General features: G+C 45.7%; 1 protein-coding gene across 1 annotated transcript; it reads right to left on the minus strand.

Moving 5' to 3' along the window:
• Window positions 1-363: 363 nt before the first annotated feature.
• On the minus strand, window positions 364-15,701 carry LOC136491791 (cysteine-rich receptor-like protein kinase 44). The gene is made up of 7 exons (XM_066488027.1): window positions 15,320-15,701; window positions 2,293-2,417; window positions 1,570-1,686; window positions 1,148-1,356; window positions 925-1,000; window positions 731-799; window positions 364-648 (listed from the first exon to the last, which is right to left on the minus strand). Exons 1-7 carry the CDS (start codon window positions 15,699-15,701, stop codon window positions 364-366), a joined length of 1,263 nt encoding a protein of 420 aa, XP_066344124.1.
• Window positions 15,702-19,637: the final 3,936 nt, after the last annotated feature.

Here is a 19,637-nt window from a genome sequence, read left to right on the forward strand (position 1 = left end):
CACACAATTGGAGGTCTATTATGCATGGTTTTGCATGCGGCCCGGTGCGAAGCATCGGAGGCATGGTAGTTTCCTTTTTTCTGGACTGTAGCATGGTAGTTTCCTTTTTTTTTTGGGCCGTGGGTCTACGGCTGGCTACTTTTCCTTTTTTCCGATTTGCTTCGCTTTTCTTTTCGATTTGATTTCCTTTTTTTCGTTGGAGACGGCTTTGTATGCGGGAGTGACAGGTGACGGAGCGATTAGTGGGGAATCCGGGAGTGACGGGTGACCGAGCAATTAGCGGGGCATCCGACGATGACATTAGTTATTTTTTAGGCGTAGAGATATGGTTTGGCTCGCGGTAATTGCAAACAGTTCTAGGCGCTACCTACACCCGAAACACCGCAGCCGGACAGCTGACGCCGCCGTTGGACGGACGACGTATCCAGGCAGAGACGGCTCCGGCAGCTCCTCCGTCCCGTCGTCGCTGCTCAGCATTGCGATGACCTGTCCCATGGTCGGCCGCCTTGCTTGGTCCGACTGCACGCAGAGGAGCGCGACGTGCACGCACCGCAGCGCCTGCCGCGGCGCGTGCTCCTGCTGCCCTTCCATCAACAGGTCGCCGTCCACGATGTCGCCGGCTCTCTTTTCCCTCCAATGCTGCCACACCTGCACGTATGCATGCAGCATGTCTAAGTTACTAGCAAACTCTTGCGGTACGGTAGAGTAGAATCACGAGGAGATAACTAACCAACAGGCTGCACGCACTATTGTCGCATGGCAGCCTGCGGCTACTTACGTACGTATTCGACGAGCGGCCCTGTTTGCGAGAGAAAAACACTGAAAGTGGTGGAAAAGACAAACGAACAGGGCCGAGGCCCTCGGATTCTTGGCCTTCGAACGTTTAGATCTTGTGACCGGTAATGATCTCCAGCACCAACACACCCCGTAGCTGTACACGTCGGACTTGATGGACAGCAACAACCTTCGGCCGGACGTGCACTCCGGCGCCATGTACCCACTTCAAAAGTCACAGCAAACACAGAGATCAAAGAAAAGAATACTTTTCATCAACTACATCAGACTTGTAACAGAGGATGGAGAATTAGAGAAGATACAGAGAGCTAAGATCTGCCTCTGCTGATCAATTGCTAGCTCATCTGCTTACAATGTTCCGGCAACTTTCTCCGTGCTCTCATGAGTCTTTTGTTTGTCGTACATCCTCATGAGGTCGAAGTCGGCAATCTTGGGGTTGAACTTGTCATCGAGAAGTACATTGTGTGGCTTGAGGTCCCGGTAAATGATCACCTTGTCGTGGAGAAACCTGAGGCCGCAAGCAACCCCCTTGATGATGTTGAACCATGTAAGCTTCTGACACTGCGAAGACGCCGAAATTGCAACCCAAATTCTCAAATTCTCAGCTTTTTTTTCTCAGTGATAATTCTGGAGCCACTGTTTACTATATATTCAATAACGGGAGAAATAAGATTGTTACCTTTGTACCAAAATTTCTCAAGGCTATTATTAGGTACGTACTCGTAGACGAGGAACCTCCCTTCCTTCTTGGAAGCAGTACCCTAGAAAACTCACTAGGTTTTTATGCCGCAAGTTAGCCACAATAGAGAGCTCCCTCTCAAGTTCTTGTATAGTCCTCTTGGAATCCCTGAGCCTTTTCACCGCTACTTCCTTCCCATTCTCAAGTGTGCCCTGCACCCAAGTGCTTTAATTTTTTAACACCTAACTGATAATGGTGAAAGATGTTCCTGGTAGTACCTTGTAAACTGTTCCAAAACCTCCGCTCCCTAGCTTGTTTGTACTTGAGAATTGACATGTTGCGGTCTCAAGAACTTGGTAGCTGTAGAGTTGGCAGCTCGATCTTCCTCTGTCGTCGTTGTTGTCGTCTTCCGTGTCCAAGTGCTTCGTGGTCTCCTCTGGCAAGCTCGTTCTTCCTCTGTCACCCTCCGTCTCTTCCTCCATGCTCAAATGATTCTCTTCTAGGTCATATATCGTCTCCTCTAGCATGCCATCTGCTTGACGATTCGAATTCATCAGGGTCATGCATGTACTCCGGTATAAGTAAGTACTGTAAGGGCCTGTTTGGATCCCATGAATTGAAAACAATATCTAGAAAGTGCTTCTCATTTTATTATTCGATTACTTTTCAATTCCTCTTAATTCCAGGGAACCAAACAGGGCATAAGAGATATGCAGAAAGTAAAGAGAAGAATGAACGCCGGCTTAGCTTGAATCACCTATGACATGTCCCCTCTGAGCCGTTGCTTGTTTTCGACGGTAGCAGAGGGTGATGAGTACGAGGATGGCGCCGGCAACCGCCAACCCAGTTGCAGTATGAACCGTCAGCCTTATGAGTTTATTCGACGTCTCCCTCCCAGTATCGCGTTCTGGTACAGTCTCTGATGGCCAGGTGGCTGTTTGATCTATAAAACAAACACAGGCACTCATACTCATGTTTTCATACGCAGCCTATGTTGTGTAGGTGATATTTTTAGCACACGATCGACCCAAAATAAACAGGAAGCAGTTGGAGCGAGAGTGACAGAGGCAATTATGGATGCACTGTAGAAAAAAGATAAATTTCATAATAATTTAAAATACTGGCATTTAATTTAGTCAACTCTAATAATCATCGTCAATATTAACCACTAGACCTACTTATTTTCCAAAAAATCTATCCCCCTTGGTCATTATAGAAACCAAAATGTTGTGCCGATGGCGTCTAATCGCCTGGACACTCTCGTTCGCGGGCCACGACACCACCCAATAGCTCTGAAAGGATTAAGATGCCCAAGAGGGAGGGTGAATTAGGCTAATTCTAAATTTCTTTATAATAATTAAATCATATGGTTAGCCCAATTAACCCCTTGTGCCTAGAAAATGTTTCTAATGTTCTACCGCACAAAAAGACTTGCAACCTAAGTTCCAATCCTACTCTAGCATGGCAATTCTATGAAGTAAAAACAAGTATTGAAATGCTCAAAGTAAAGAGAGAAGGAGGAACACGGCGATGTTTTGCCGAGGTATCGGAGAATCGTCACTTCCCACTAATCCTCGTTGGAGCACCTGCGCAAGGGTGTAGCTCCCCCTTGATCCACACAAGGATCAAGTGCTCTCTACGGGTTGATTCTTTGACACTCCGTCGCGGTGAATCACCCCCAACCGCTCATAGCTTGAGTTGGGTCATCCACAAGCTCCGCCGGATGATCACCAAGCTCCCAATCACCACTAAGCCGTCTAGGTGATGGCGATCACCAAGAGTAACAAGCACGAACTCTCACTTGACCACGACAAGCCTAATGAGAAGGGTGGATGCACACTTTGCTACTCTTGATCCCACTAATAAGGGCTCTCTTTGGGATTCTCAAATCTCAATCACCTCACTAGGACCTGCTCTTCTTGACACTCTCAAAGATGTTTCTCAGTTGTTGGAATGAGCAAAAATACCCCCACACACGAATGGAGGAAGTATTTATAACATGGGCTGAAAAACGAACCGTTATGTGCCTGTGTGGGGTGACCGGACGCTCCGGTCAGTTCACCCCGAACTCGATCAAGTAGTGACCGGACGCATCCGGTAATGATTTTTCTTCTCTGGAACCTTACTGGAGTCGACCGAACGCTAGGACTCAGTGTTCGATCACTTTATCTCTCAGCGTTCGGTCACTTTCAGACGACTTCACCTTAATCAAATGAACTGACCGGACTCTGCGCCAGCGTCCGGTCAGTATTTGACCCTCCATTCACTTCCAACTCTCGATCATACGTGAATGAAGTTGGCTCCAATAGATCTAAGGGCTATTTTGGAGCTACCTAGTGCTAGATTTAGCAAGTGTGCACTACACCTAACTTACTAGACTCACCTAGATCAAGCTACCCATCCATACCCCCCTTAATAGTACGGTCAAAGGAAAAATAAAGTCATAAACTACTCTAAGTGTCTCTTCAATATCAAACGACACTTAGAACTAGTCCATCCTTAACCTTGTAGTCCATCCTTTGAAAACCGAAACGATTTCCATCGTAGAGGCATGACCACCATGATTGCCCAATCGATCTCCATTACCGTGACCTAACTTAATTGCCTCTGCAAAACACACGTTAGTCATAGTAATCATGTATTGTCATTAATCACCGAAACCCAACTAGGGGCCTAGATGCTTTCAATCTCCCCCTTTTTGGTGATTGATGACAATACCACCTCGAGTATGTGAAAGAGTTGAGGTTTTTAATATGCTTGGTTCATATAAGCTTTTGACAATAAGAACAAAAGAGTTTGGCAAGCTTATATGACCCAAGCCAACATAATGTACTCAAAAGATATGAAATAAGCATGAGTACAAGTAATAAAGCTCATTTGCATCAGAGTAAAGCGCGGAAGCAAAGCAAATGAGCATAGCACAAGTGATATGACATAAATAATTCAAAGTAGAGAGCACACATGTCATATATCACGATCACATAAATATCACTATCAAATAAATATAGTTTGATGCTTAAAAGTAAACACACGAATGCATAATAGTGTATCACACATAAAAACCAAATATAATAGATAATCTAATAGATAAACTAAGCTCCCCCTAGATATGTCGCTCCTCCTAAGACTAACATACTCGATCTCTCTCCCCCTTTGGCGTCAAACACCAAAACCTAAGGGTCGGTCGACGGGGCTGCAGCGGACAAGTCGGGCGCTGAGGTACGAGGAGTGAGCTAGAACTGTGTGCTATCATCATCTGAACCAGAGCTCTGAGCAGTCTAGCCCTCTGTAGCTGGAAGCGATGCTGAAGCAGTCTGGGTCAGATCAATAACTGGCACTGCCTGCTCTAATGATGCAACTAATGAAGGGAGCGTCTCTGTAGTCCCGGTAATAGGTGCAACTATAGAAGGACCTAGGACATGCAAATATGGTAGAGTAGGCTGCCCTGTCAACTCACTGAAAGTCGCTCCAAGACTCCTAGAGACTGAGGTATCTGGCACTATCAGTAAGGAAGTCTAAGCCGGTGCGAAACCCATCTGAAGAGGTGTGAACTATGGGGTTAACATTGGCGAGGCAAACCACTAGGACACCTACTCTATAGGTGAAGCAAACTGTGCTGGTGGCTGTCCCTGACTCTGAAGCCCACTAGGCTGTAACGCTAGAGTCATAGAAGTGGTGGCAGTCTGACCAAGCTGGGGTGAAGGCTGTGGCGGTGGAACCCCAATAGCTATCACAACATGCTGCATAAACCCAAGTAGCTGTTGTTGCATAAGAAGCTGCTGCTGATGCATGGCCTGCTACTGCTGCTGTATGGCCTGCTGCTGCCGCTGAAACTCATCCTGCTGAGTCTGGAACTGTGCAAAAGTAGTGGCGGTCTCCTGAGCCTGGCAAACCTGATCCTGCCTCATCCACTCAAGTATGGCAAGTAGAGCGGGGTCTGTCTGCGGTGCAGGTGGAGCCGAACTAGAGCTACCGGCCTTATGATCATGTTGTCGAGGAGGCATCTGAGAGATATCACGGTAGTCCTCATCTGTGCTGTCGCTGGGGTCGCTCTCGACCATCCCCTCCTACTAAGCATCAAGCTGCTCCTTCTCTATAGCTATTATGCCCCTAATAGTATCATCCTACTAGGCTACAGTCTCTAGCACCTCTGGACGACGACGCGGCTGACTAGGTGCACTCGGTGTACTATGGCGGATCATCTGAGTCAGGTTATATACTAGAAACTCTATAGTAGCACCATTGTACTCAGTTAGCATCTCAGGCGGCCTCACTGTAACTGCCCTGTGAATAAAAAATGTGATCTAGTGAGCATAGGTCAACTGACAGTGACCTCTGAACCCTTCAGCAATAGTATCCTCCATCTCTGATAGAAGGAGATCCCAAACGTCAAACATAGTCTGCTGCATCAGGGAGTTTAGAAGCCATAACTGAATGCAAGTCAAGCCCTTGTGATACCCCATCCTCGGAATCAAGGTTCTCCTCATAATAGCATCCAGCACTCTAGTTGTAGGAGTGAGATCACTTGGAGTCCTACTCGACCCCTCACTAAAAGGCTCTTTAAAGCAGTGACGGACTAGATCTGTAGGAGGTACCAAACCACCATGAGGACGTTTGGGAGGCGATGTCTGTCCATAGCAAACCTCATGTAGCCTGACGGGCTACTCCTGAAGCCTAAGAATCTCTCTGACCCTAGTGCTTGTCAGCCTGTAATCTCTGCCTCTAAATGCAAAGTGTATAAATCTGTGCTGTGGGTCAATCCTGAGAGAAGCATAGAACTGACAGACCCAAGATGGAACATATAATCCTATCCATCCAAGTAAATCTGTTAGCCTGATAGATATGCTAGATAGGGGCAAATATGCTCTCCAGCTACTGCTACTATGGACTCAATGTTGCACACCCTCTATGACCTAAATAGTGCCCCACTGTTAAGATATGCATTATAGAAGTCTTCCTGCAGTGGTGTGTAGAAGCCCTCTAAAGCACGCTCATCTTGCCTCGACGGAAACCACTACTCAAAGTTCACAAATCTGAGCTGCTGCACCTGCTTGGCCGTGGCGGCCCTCAAATCCAGATGGGTCACTAGAGGCCAACCCTGTGGTTTGGGCAGTGGACGTGAACCCCTCTGCTGTGTCTCCGACCTCGGAGTGACTGGAGCACGGGTGTGACCAGAGTGGTGAAGCTATGGCTGAGATGCCTGCTCTGTCTCCTTAGTCTACTCTACTGGCTATGGCGCCTGCTGTGACTCCCCCTGAGGCTGACTCTCATCAATAGCTATACGCCGTCCTCCAACCATGACAGTCCTAGCTGGACCACTATGACGGTGCTCAACCTACTCTAGTGCAACTCTCATAGATGGAGAGAGCTGATCTACGATCTAGAATCCACTCCTAACACCTCCTGCCTCTGCACACTCTGCTGCTGCTGCAACTGCGGCTGCTCTAGCTATATCTGCATCTAGATACTTCCGCTTCTTTGTTGCAAGCTTCTTCATCGCCTTGCCTTTTGAATCTATAGACTAGCGAGGCGGGGGCCTCGGATCCTAATCACCGGGACCACCTCCAACATTCTTGACATGAGCCATCTGATGGATCTAAAAAGAACAACTGCCGCTGACGAAGATCAACTGCCAACTGTCACTTCAGAGGCTTGGCCTCAATCCGTACTCACGAGCTTGGCCCCGAGTTGACTGACAACTGCAAATAGGACCTCAACGGCACCGACTCGCTGCACGATAGAATAGAGGGTATACAAATAATTTTAATTATTCATCTAGAGATACAAAACCCTACGAAAGCAAGCAATTAGGTGCGAAATTAGAACCGAGGGCTTGCTACTTGACGAACCAGCGATCCGAAAAGAAGAGGAACGACAAACGGGGAACCACCAGGGGGCAATGCGAGGCTAGGGTTTCGGCGAAGTGCGGCAGCCGAGCAATGCAATGTAGGGCAGTGGATTAGGCATGGCGAGTAGGAAAGTGGCTCTGTTGCTTGCGATGGCAGGGACTCCAGCGTGGATCGGATGGCGGCGCTGGTGCATAGAGGCGGCGCTAGAGGATGGCGCGGTGGCGGCGCTGGCAGTGCGCAGCATAGAGGCGTGGGCAACGGCGGCGCGGTGGCAGCGCTGGCAGGGCGCGGCGCAGAGGAGCGGGCAACGGCGGTGCGTCTATGGGCAGGGGAGGCGCGAGCGCAGTGTGGGGAGCATGGCGTGGGCAGCGACGGCGCAGCAGGGCACGAGCACGGTGGCACACAAGAGCGGCGGCGGCGGCGCAGGAGTAGGGCGAGCATGGCGGTGCGGCGGCTTAGGCAGGCATGGTGACGATGCGGAATAGAATAGGTCAAACACGTGTGCGGCGATTTATAGTGCCCCCCACAGAGTAGAAAAGGAAACAGAGAAAAAGATTTTGATCCCCGCACGTTTTCTACTGACCGGACGCTCCGGTGGCAGCGACCGGACGCTGCCACCCAGCGTTCGGTCGATTCCAAAGAGGTCCTAATCCCCTGGAATCACGATCGGACACGTCCGATCACCACTGACCGAACATAGCCAGAGTCCGGTCGATCCTGACTTCGTCTTCTTCGCTTGACCGGACGCTAGATCGCCATCTGACCGGACACTGGGAGAACATTGTTTCAGCGTCCGGTCACTCCTTCGCAGCATGTTCGCCTTATGTGAACTGACCGGACGCTGGACATCAGAGTCTGGTGTAGCGTCTGGTCACTCTTTTTCTAGCAAATCTTCAAAGTCATTCGTGCTGCATGTTCTCAATCAAGTCCCAACTCCAATAAGATTCAAATAAATACCAATTGGGACTGATATGAGTGACCTCTCTCAAACCCTCAAGTTTTACAAAATATTTTGCCTTAGGCTATAATTCCTTTTAAGAAAATAAGCAATAAGAGGGCAATTAAAGATAAACGATAAAGCAACATTCATGCATATGCAATACAATACTTAAAAATAAATCTAGTTGCTTGTCAAGTTTGATCTAAGGTTAAGCTTCTTCACACGCTTTATGACGATTATCTTAACCATGTTAGACAAGCCCTATATGCATTACCAAAGATTAAACATGTTGTATATTACAATGCAATGCAAGGGACAACACAAGCTCATTTTTTAGTGAAGTTACTAAAATCAAGAACATTGAGCTCATTCCGCAATCGATAAAAGGTCGCCTCATTTAGCGGTTTAGTGAAGATATCCGTCAATTGATCCTCGGTCCTTACACCTTCTAATGATATATTATTTTTAGCAACATGATCTCTAAGAAAGTGATGGCGGATATCTATGTGCTTGGTGCGAGAGTGTTGAACCGAATTATTTGCAAGTTTTACCACACTTTCATTGTCGCACAAAAGAGGTACCTTTTCTAGAACTACACCATAGTCTAGAAAAGTTTGCTTCATGTAAAGTATTTGTGCACAACAAGCACCCACGGCAATGTATTCCGCTTCGGCAGTGGACAAAGCCATACTATTTTGTTTCTTGGAGGACCAAGACACAAGTGATCTACCAAGAAATGGCACCCTCCGGATATGCTTTTTCTATCCACTTTGCAACTAGCATAATCCTAATCGGAATAGCCAACTAATTCAAATATAGCTCCTTTGGGATACCAAAGACCAATGCTTGGTGTGTCCTTAAGATACCTAAGGATTCTTTTTATGGCAATCAAATAAGTTTCCTTAGAATTAGCTTGAAATCTAGCACACATACACACACTAAACATTATGTCGGGCCTAGATGCGGTTAAATATAACAAGCTACCAATCATAGAGTGGTAGAGAGTTTGATCAACTGTGTTACCTCCCTCATCTAGGTTGAGATGTCCATTAGTTGGCATTGGTGTCTTGATTGGCTTACATTCATTCATCTTGAATCTCTTGAGAAGATCATTTGTATATTTCTCTTGAGAGATAAAACTCCCTTCTCTCATTTGCCTGACTTGAAAACCAAGAAAGAATGTAAGCTCTCCAATCATTGACATCTTGAACTCCTTCGACATCAATTCACCAAACTCTTTGCAAGAATCTTCATTTGATGATCCAAAGATGATATCATCAACATACACTTGACAAATGAAGATGTGCCCATCAAGCTTCTTGGTGAATAGTGTGGTGTCGACCTTCCCAATGGTGAAACCCTTCTCAATGAGGAAGTCCCAAAGGCGCTCATACCAAGCTCTTGGGGCTTGTTTAAGCCCATATAATGCCTTGGACAACCTATAAACATGATTAGGATATCCAGGGTCTTCAAACCTAGGAGGTTTATCAACATAGATTAGTTCATTAATAAAGCCATTTAAGAATGCACTTTTCACATCCATTTGATATAGTTTCATGTCATGATGTGATGCATATGCAAGGAGGATATGGATGGCTTCTAGTCTTGCAACCGGTGCAAAGGTCTCTCCAAAATCCAAACCTTCAACTTAAGAGAACCCCTTTGCAACTAGTCTTGCCTTGTTCCTCACAACTACACCTTGATCATCTTGCTTGTTGCGGAACACCCACTTTATTCCAATGACTCTTGCACCTTTTGGCCGCTCTTCAAGAGTCCAAATTTCATTGTGGGTGAAGTTGTTCAACTCTTCATGCATGATATTTATCCAATCCGAATCTTGAAGAGCTTCTTCTACCTTAGTAGGCTCAAAGCAAGAGACAAAAGAGTGATGACCAATAAATAAAGTAAGTTTTTGTGAGTGAGTTATTAGACCCTTTGATGGACTCCCTATGATGAGATCTTGTAGATGATCTTGTAGTAGAGGCGTATTTCTTCTATTGACCACTTGAGGAGGAGGTTGTGGAGCATCAACATCTTGTGCTTGTACCACCATTTGATCATGGGAGACATGAGTGTCTTCATTTTCTACTCTCCCATCTTTATCACCATCTTATTGCACACTTGATGAAGAAGGTGGATCAATCACTTATACATCATCTTCATCATCTTTAGGCTTGATGTCTCCAACCGCAATGTTCTTTATAGCCTCCCTCAATGGTTCATCACCTACATCATCAAGATTCTCATGTGCTTCTTGGGAGCCGTTAGATTCATCAAATTCCACATCATATATTTCTTCAACCAAGCCGGTGGCATGATTAAATACTCTATATACTTTGGACTTTGATGAGTAACCAACAAGAAAACCAATATCACAACATCTTTGAAACTTCCCTAGGTGTTGCTGCTTCTTGTAGATGTAGCATTTACAACCAAACACCCTAAAGAAGGAGATGTCCGGCTTCTTCCTATTGAGCAACTCTTTAGGTGTCTTGCCAAGGAACTTTTGAAGGAATAGGTGGTTGGATGCATAGCATGCGGTGTTGATAGCTTCTGCCCATAGAGCTTCGGGGGTGTTGTACTCATCTAGCATTGTTCTTGCAAGAGTGATCAATGTCCAGTTCTTTCTCTCAACTACACCATTTTGTTGAGGAGTATATGTTGCGGATATCTCATGCTTGATCCCAACTTCATCACAATAGGCTTCTATATTTGTGTTGTCAAATTCCTTCCCATTGTCACTTCTAATCTTCTTGAGCTTTACTTTAAATTCATTTTGTGCTCTCTTGGCAAACTTCTTGAAGAAAGATACAACTTCGGATTTGTCATGAAGGAAGAATACCCATGTGTATCTTGAATAGTCATCAACAATCATAAGACAATAAAGATTTCCTCCCAAACTCTTGTATGTTGTTGGTCCAAATAAATCCATGTGAAGGAGTTCTAGCACTCTTGTGGTTGATATAAAAGCTTTGGTTGGATGAGTATTTGCAACTTGCTTGCCGGCTTGACATGCACTACAAAGCTTGTCCTTCTCAAACTTCACATCCTTCAACCCTATCACCAAATCATTCTTCATTAACTTCTTGAGTGAGCTCATCTCAACATGAGCAAGTCTTCTATGCCATAGCCACCCAAGTGTTGTTTTGGTGAATAGGCATGTCTTCAAATTTGCATTTTCAGAGGTGAAATCTACTAGATATAGGTTGTTGTATCTAAATCCTTTGAATATCACTTGATCATCATCCTTCTTAGATACAACAACTTGCTTCTCGGTGAACAAGCATTGGAAGCCAAGATCACATAATTGTCCAACGGATAGCAAGTTGAAGCTCAATGAAGCAACATATAGCACATTTGAGATAGAATGATCATTTAATATTGCCACTTTGCCCAATCCTTTAACCTTGCCCTTTGAATTATCTCCAAATGTGATTCTTTCTTGCCCATCTACTTCTTCATCAAGTGAGGTGAACATACGAGGATCACCGCTTATATGTTGTGTGCAACCACTATCAATAACTCAATGACTTCCGCAGGTCTTGTAGTTAACCTACACACAAGAGATCAAGCTTTAGGAACCCAAACTTGTTGAGGGCCCTTCACCTTCTCAACAAGTGACTTTGCAACCCAAATTTTCATAGGCCTATTCTTGTTTGGAGGTCCTAAGAACATGACTTTTATCTTTCCACTAGAATCCTTTCTAAGCATGTAGTGAGCATTGAAGGCAAAAGGTCTAGCATGCTTGGGCAAGGGTTGTGGTGGTGGAGTTTGGCACTCATGGGCAAAGTGACCTTCTTGTCCACACGCAAAGCATCTCTTTGGCTTTGGCTTTGACTTGTGTTGTTGTTGAGCTTGAGCCTTCTTCTCTTGGTTTGCCAAATACCCAATGCCACTTCTATCCATCTTCATGATGGTGTTCATAAGTAGCTCACTTTGTAGATGCTTGCCTCTTGTGAACTTGCTCAATCCAATCTTGAGATGCTCTTTCTCCAATTTGAGCTTCTTGTTCTCTTCCTTGAGAGCATCATTGTTTTTCTCTTCCTTGAGCTTCTTGTTCTCTTCTTTTAGCTTCTCAATCGCAAACATCAAATCACCATCATGATCAAGAGTTTCTAGCCCAAGAGGGGGGTGAATTGGGCTAATTCTAAATTTCTTTATAATAATTAAATCTTATGGTTAGCCCAATTAACCCCTTGTGCCTACAAAGTGTTTCTAATGTTCTATCGCACAAAAAGACTTGTAACCTAAGTTTCAATCCTACTCTAGCATGGCAATTCTATGAAGTAAAGACAAGTATTGAATTGCTCAAAGTAAATGCTCAAAGTAAAGAGAGAAGGAGGAACATGGCGATGTTTTTGCCGAGGTATCGGAGAGTCGCCACTCCCCACTAGTCCTCGTTGGAGCACCCGCGCAAGAGTGTAGCTCCCCCTTGATCCGCGCAAGGATCAAGTGCTCTCTACGGGTTAATTCTTTGACACTCTGTCACGGTGAATCACCCACAGCCGCTCACAACTTGAGTTGGGTCATCCACAAGCTCCGCCGGATGATCACCAAGCTCCCAATCACCACCAAGCCATCTAGGTGATGGCGATCCTCAAGAGTAACAAGCACGAACTCTCACTTGACCACGACAAGCCTAATGAGAAGGGTGGATGCACACTTTGCTACTCTTGATCCCACTAATAAGGGCTCTCTTTGGGATTCTCAAATCTCAATCATCTCACTAGGACCTTGCTCTTCTTGGCACTCTCAAAGGTGTTTCTCAGTTGTTGGAATGAGTAAAAGTACCCCCACACACGAATGGAGGAAGTATTTATAACATGGGCTGAAAAACGAACCGTTATATGCCTGTGCGGGGTGACCGGACACTCCGGTCATGTTGACCGGATGCTCCGGTAAGTTCACCCCGAACTCCAGTGATCAAGTAGTGACCGGACGCTGGACAGAGATCCTCCATCGGGAGCTTGGCCCTTGTGAGAGATTCCTTGCGACGAGCTCCAATGAGGACTAGGGGGAAGTTTGCGCGCTTCTCAATACCTCGGTAAAAATACTGGAGTCATCGACAGGAGTTTGCATATCTCTATCTTACTATTTAGTTTCCGCATTTATATTGTTTGCATTACTCATTTTGCGGTAGTGATAGCAACACACTAGCAAAAACTATAGTTGCACATTTAGATAGTTTATCTTTTGCATAGGTTTTTGCTAAGGATAAAAAGACGCCATAGTTTAGAGTTAGCTTTTAAGTTGCCTAATTCAACCCCCTCTTAGGCGTCATGGTCCCTCACAACCTGCAACGGCGATCTCGTCGTGACAATCACCGAAGTCATCGCAGGAAACACGATCCCGACCGAAGATCATCTGATTTTGCCAGAAATTTATTTGGAACCCTAAGACACTAGAAAACTACGGGAAAAAGATGAGTCCCCTCCCCTTCTTGTCTCTAGTAGAGTCCGGAGAGGAAGGAGAGGGGCCCTAGGTGCGGCGGCGGCGGCGGCGGCGGCGACGCGAGGAGCCGGCGGGTCCTACCCTAGGCCCTAGGCTACGGCGGCGTGAAGGCAGAAGTCCTCGGAGTTTAATTTTTGCTCCTGCGTTCCAAACAGACATTGGTTAAAAACATGAAGTATATTGGTTATTAAAAAAAGAAGTACACACCATTTACAAGAGTGCTCATCTATTATGAGAGTATTCTTGAGTCGATTGCAGTAACTCTATCTGTACAGGCAAACTACTGCTATGCAATTTTGCTCCATCTACATGCTAACAATACTTAATTATTTAAACTGAACAGATATGCAATCACTATCATAACAACAGTTGGAGCTAGTTTCAGTTATAAAGTCTGAACTTGCTATTTCAGTGTGCCATAGTAATCTCATATAGTCGAGCCTTCCTGGACATCATGATTTCAAATTAAACCAATCAGCAAAATATTGTCATATGTCCAAGAAAATTTAGGAGATGGGTCATACAGAAAACCTCGATGCATACCTCTTATGCAGGGGTTCCTTGTACACTACAATCTGAAAAGGTGTCAAGTGATACTGTAATAAGAAAATTATCAAATGATACTCCGATCTAATTAAGAAAAGTATTAGAACATACTCTTAAGTCAAAAAGTATCTGAACATACTATTATGTGAAAAAGGAAACATACTTTTAACTAAAACCATATACAGGGATGCTATATTTTTCTTTGTGAAAGCAACAAGAAAACAATATGTCAGCACATCTTCTAGTGGTAGTCTTCTAATTAAGTAATGAATTGGTAGCCCAGCATAGTAGGGAAACCCCTCAACTGTTTCCTACTTCTACATTTGAATACGAAAATGAAAGGGAAAGTAGTAAAGCCGGACGTAAAACAAACACGAACTTACGGAATATCGAGAATTTTGAAAACGAACTAATTCAAGCGGTATTATGTTGAACACGGTTGACATATGAAAAATCAACACGGAATATTGACCCGTAGGACCAAGTGCATATAATTAACAAGTGAATGAACAAGTGCATAACAATTAACAAGTGCCACAACTTTCGTATAAAAAGTATTTCTATTTGAAACCATATAAGATAGATATGATTTTTCTAAAGCGACAAGTACTTGTAAGCGATTTAATATACTACTGAAAATTTGTTTAATTTTTTGAGCATCTTAAGGTTGGACTTTTAGTGGACCAAAAACTGTTTAAACCGTATCTAGAAAACGGCTGGACCAAGTACGTGGTATAACCTGCACAAGAAGACAACATCAAGGTACACGTGCGTGATATCCATGCTAGGAGTTTGATCAAGTATGAATATAATTATGGAAATCTGGGTTGACGGAGGTCGGGCTGCAGATGTCTATCGAACTAATACGATGAAATAACAACGTGCTTTGATCCATGGGACACGGAAGAAGGAACATGCTAGCTTCACAGCGTGGGGCCGTCGGCGACGGCGTGGTGCACGCTGACCCCAAGGGCCCTCCCGTGTCCCGCGAGACGCGTTGCCTGCACGACGAGAAGCACCGTCGGCAGCAGGCTCGTGTCGAGCTCCGGAACGAGGCACTTGAACGTGAGCACGTCATGGTCCTCGTCGCCCGCGAGGCGCGCACGTCAGCGTCGCACTCCACGGCGACGAACCTGACGCCGTCGTCGTTGCCGCCTTCGCCGGTGGAGCAACAGATGGTGGCGACATCGCCGGTGTCCGCAAGGTAGTGGAGCTTGCCGGCGAGCGGGGCGTGGGCGGCGAGGGTCGTCGCGACGGAGGATCGGAGGGACTGGAGGATGGAGTCGAAGGGTGGCAGATGGTCACCCTCGAAGAGCCGGAGGTGTTGCAGCAGCGGAACCAGAACCCACTGCGCCTCCATGGGGTTGAGCTTGATGCTAGGCTCGGACGGCAGCGCGCCAGCCGTCGTAGCAACGTCGGTGATTGTCAAAACTGGAGCCATGGGTTCTGGGCAGTGCCTGACTACCTGAGCAAGAACTGTGCCGCATTAGAACCTTGTGTAGCTTAGGTGCTTAGCGTCGTTGTTGGTGTTTGCTTGCCCTCGAGCCTGAAGTGTGTGGAAGGTGTAGAAGAACCCGTACCTGATACAGAAGGCAATCATCAATGACAAAATCACGTCACGTTCGGTCTCATCTCACTGGCGGGTGGCGGCTAGGGTCCCGTAAGATGTGTTTGCATCTCCTGACTCCATCTCCATGTGCGAATGGATCAATCAATGGTCCAATTAATTAAATCAAATAAATAAAAAAATAAAAAATAAAGTTATATATATTTACAAGTAAATATTTCTTTATTTTGGGACCGGGGAATTTTTTATCAATGTTGGATTTTATTTTGATACAGCTAAGTACGACATTATCATATAATTGCCTAGGATGTCATGGTCATTATAAATAAGTTATAGGTTTTAAATTTTATAAAAATGGTTAAACATAAATAGATATATAATACTTCTCGTTGCAACGCACGGGCCTATTTGCTAGTTCCAAATAAAAATAGAAAAGTACAAAAGAAAAACACCTAAACCGTTTTCGTTCCCTTTTCGAATTTGGTATTCTGTATTTTAAACCGAATTCGAATTTGTACGAAAATACAAATTCGATCGGGTCAAATATAGAAAATGATGTGGTTTGGTATGGGATATATTCCAACAGTTTTCACCCCAACAGCAGAGAGCGGATGGCCAAAAAGTATGACCGGCAGAGAAGGATATAATCAGACAATTAATTGGTTGGTATTGATATTAGACGGAATACAGAGGTGTGTTGGGTAGGATCCAGATTTTTATAGAAACATTAGGAAACATTTTGGATGGTGAATCAAAATCACTAATAGTTTGGTTGTAGGCTAAATTCTAATTAAATTGTTTTTCATACAAAAATAATATAAATTAAAAAGTTTTTAAAAAATTAAACTTTTTGGGGGTGAAGAACAATTTAATACAACCAATTTTCACTTGTTACACAAAGGATTAACTGAAAATGATGTGAGAAGGAAGAGTAAGAATCACTGTGAAACCCTATTTTCACCGTTTCAGGTTCATAGGTAGTATTATGAATCGTTCCGAACGTTCCGAGCAATAACTTTTCACAGTTGTGTCGTTTGGCTTTGATTCCAGCCATTCTGGTGAGAATAAAAAACGATTCTATGTGACGAACGGAGCCTAATTCTCTCTTGATTCTTAACACTAATAAAGAATACGAAATCAAAAAATTTTGGATGATTTTTCTGATAAAAAGGCAGGATGGAGATGTGCTTTGCTACCTGGTCATCGGCCATCAGTGCAGGAGAGTCACTGAACTGAGTGCAGGAGTAAGATACATCAACTATGTGCAGATCTAGTGTGCAATAAGGAGATTAGGATTATATGGATAAACAAATCAATCAGATTAGGAGAATTACTCTATGCTATATATACCTTATATTCAGCGGAAGGCGTAGCGCCTGGGCGTCTGGACAGGATGTCGCGTCCGGATGCAAACCCCACGCCCTGCATCTCGCATCCTGCCCAACACCAACGCCCACGTCCATCACACGACCCGCGCCCAGACAGGGAAACCCATGTGGCCACATGGGTTGACCCACGGCTGCTCCCAAGCAACAGCGATAGGCGGCTGCGGCAGGCCGTTGTCCCCCAGCCATCGGTCGCGCCATGCAACACCCCGATCTACTTTTAAAACACTCAGATAAACATTTGCAACATACGTCCGAAACAGATGAAACACTTGAAACATGCGATTTGTGTATAGGCATAACAACATATGCAACATCCAGATCTACTTTTGCAACATCCAGATAAAACACTTACAACATAAATATGAAACACTTGAAACTTATGCTTGAACATGCTGGTAGAGCCATAGCAACATATCCAACATCCAGATGGACACACTTGAAACATATGTAACATATGAAACATTTGAAACATAGGCTTATAACATACGTATATTGTCATTGCGGCATCCCAGATCTACTTTTGCAACGTCCAGATGAAACACTTGAAACAACAACACCTCAAATAATTGAAACACGGCATCGCCGGCGACCATGGCCTACCTGGTGGGGAACTGCGGTAGCCAGCAAACTCGAGTCAGGGGACATCGAGAGCTGCCTAGCGTACACCTAGGCGTAGGCACAGGCCTCCCCTTCCTGCTGCAGTGTCTTCGGCTGACCGTGGTGCACGCCATGGCCGCAATGGCGCGAGGTGGATGGGGGCACGGCGCGGGGCATGGAGGAGCGCCGGATGGGGGCCGGGTGTGGCGCACCCACGCTGGAGATGGCCGCTGTGCTGGAGAAGGCGAGATGGAGAAGGACGCCGGGCTGGAGAAGGCACGAGATGGATGGGGCGGCTAGAGAAGGCGAGCGACGTAGTGGATGCACTAGCGGGGGCGCGGGACAGTGGCTGGCGAGGTGCCTCTCGGGCGGCTCAGCCTCGGCACTAGGGGGCGGCAGCACTCGCACTGGAAGTCGGAAGCAGAATCTTGCGTCGCGGTCTCGAGGACTTCCGGTCGCTCCAGATGAGCGGATGAGGAGTGGGGATTTTTTGTTCTTATTTTAGGAGATGGAGCCCGGTCCTGCGCAAATGTGGGAGCCACGTCTAGCGCGGGTCACAAGACGGACGCCCGTGCCGCAGCATTATCGTATATCCATTGGAACACACTGACTACGTCAATTGGTGCAATTACAGCAACAAGCAGCACATTATCCAGGTATGTCAAATGCTAAAGGCGGTGGCAATGATATTTGTTTTGTGCTTTGGATGGACTTACAATGTTGGAACTGAGTTTTCAGTGGGATATCTGTATGGTTACACATTATTGTAATAAGTGGTCTGATTCTCTCGGTGACAAGAGATGAAGCTGGATTTATTTCCATTATCTAAAAAAGTGTTATATATAACTGGATTACAACAACATTCCTCATCAAGATCTTGATCAGAACTACAAAATCGATTTTAGGAGACATACCAGTTTTGATTAGCTAAGACGGCAATATACTTGTCCTCCAAAATAGGTGACGATTTTCACAGGCAATCATTTTATTTAAGGAGACATAAAAAACAGACCATCTCCCACAATCAATTTATAGAGTCAAGCGTCTTAAGAAATCCACCTCTGAAAATGGCATGTCTCTGTTAATTGGGCCAAATCCAGTCGGTCCAGTCTAGCTCACTTAGCAAATCTTAACTCTAAAACATCCCCAATTGCCGGCCCTTTACTCCTGTCCCTCACACACGCCGCACCTCCCTTCTCTCTCACTCACTGGTGGTGTCGCTCATGCAGGGCCCGCCATGCTCCATCTGCAAGGCTTGCGTGGGCTGCCACGCTTCATCGGTAGTGGCATGGGGGCTGGGGTCGAGCCAATTCGGCGGCAGCAGCAGCATGGGCTCGCTCGCCGTGGCCCAACACAAGTCAAGGGTGGTGTCAGAGCTTGTGGCGGAGATCCAGGGTCGGGCCTCGCGACGCGCATGGATCTAACGAGTAGCGGTGGCAGTGCACGGATCAGGCGAGTAGCGGTGCGGGGTATCGACATGCTCGCTGATTATTTATGTTTTTTTAATTCATTAAGGCATTATTTCTGCCTTTGTAAATTAGGATTTAGAAGTAGAGATGGACGAGCTAGCCGTCTTAGTTAACACTTGACCACCTCAGCAAATGCTTACGATAGTAGTGCATGGTACACCAACAACGAGGCCAACTAGAGCTAGCGAAGTTGTTGCTGTCTCACCGCCGCACTTGTACTGTACGACTGTGGCTCTATTGGATGCTGCTTGTTGGGGGATGTCAACTCGGCACCGCTCCTCCCCTGGCCCTCGACCTAGTGCTAGCCAAACTAACCTACCTTGTTGCGGATGTTAACCCCCGTGGCGAGGGTTTCT

This window comes from Miscanthus floridulus, chromosome 11 (genome assembly GCF_019320115.1).
Source record: "Miscanthus floridulus cultivar M001 chromosome 11, ASM1932011v1, whole genome shotgun sequence".
Lineage (NCBI taxonomy): Eukaryota > Viridiplantae > Streptophyta > Magnoliopsida > Poales > Poaceae > Miscanthus > Miscanthus floridulus.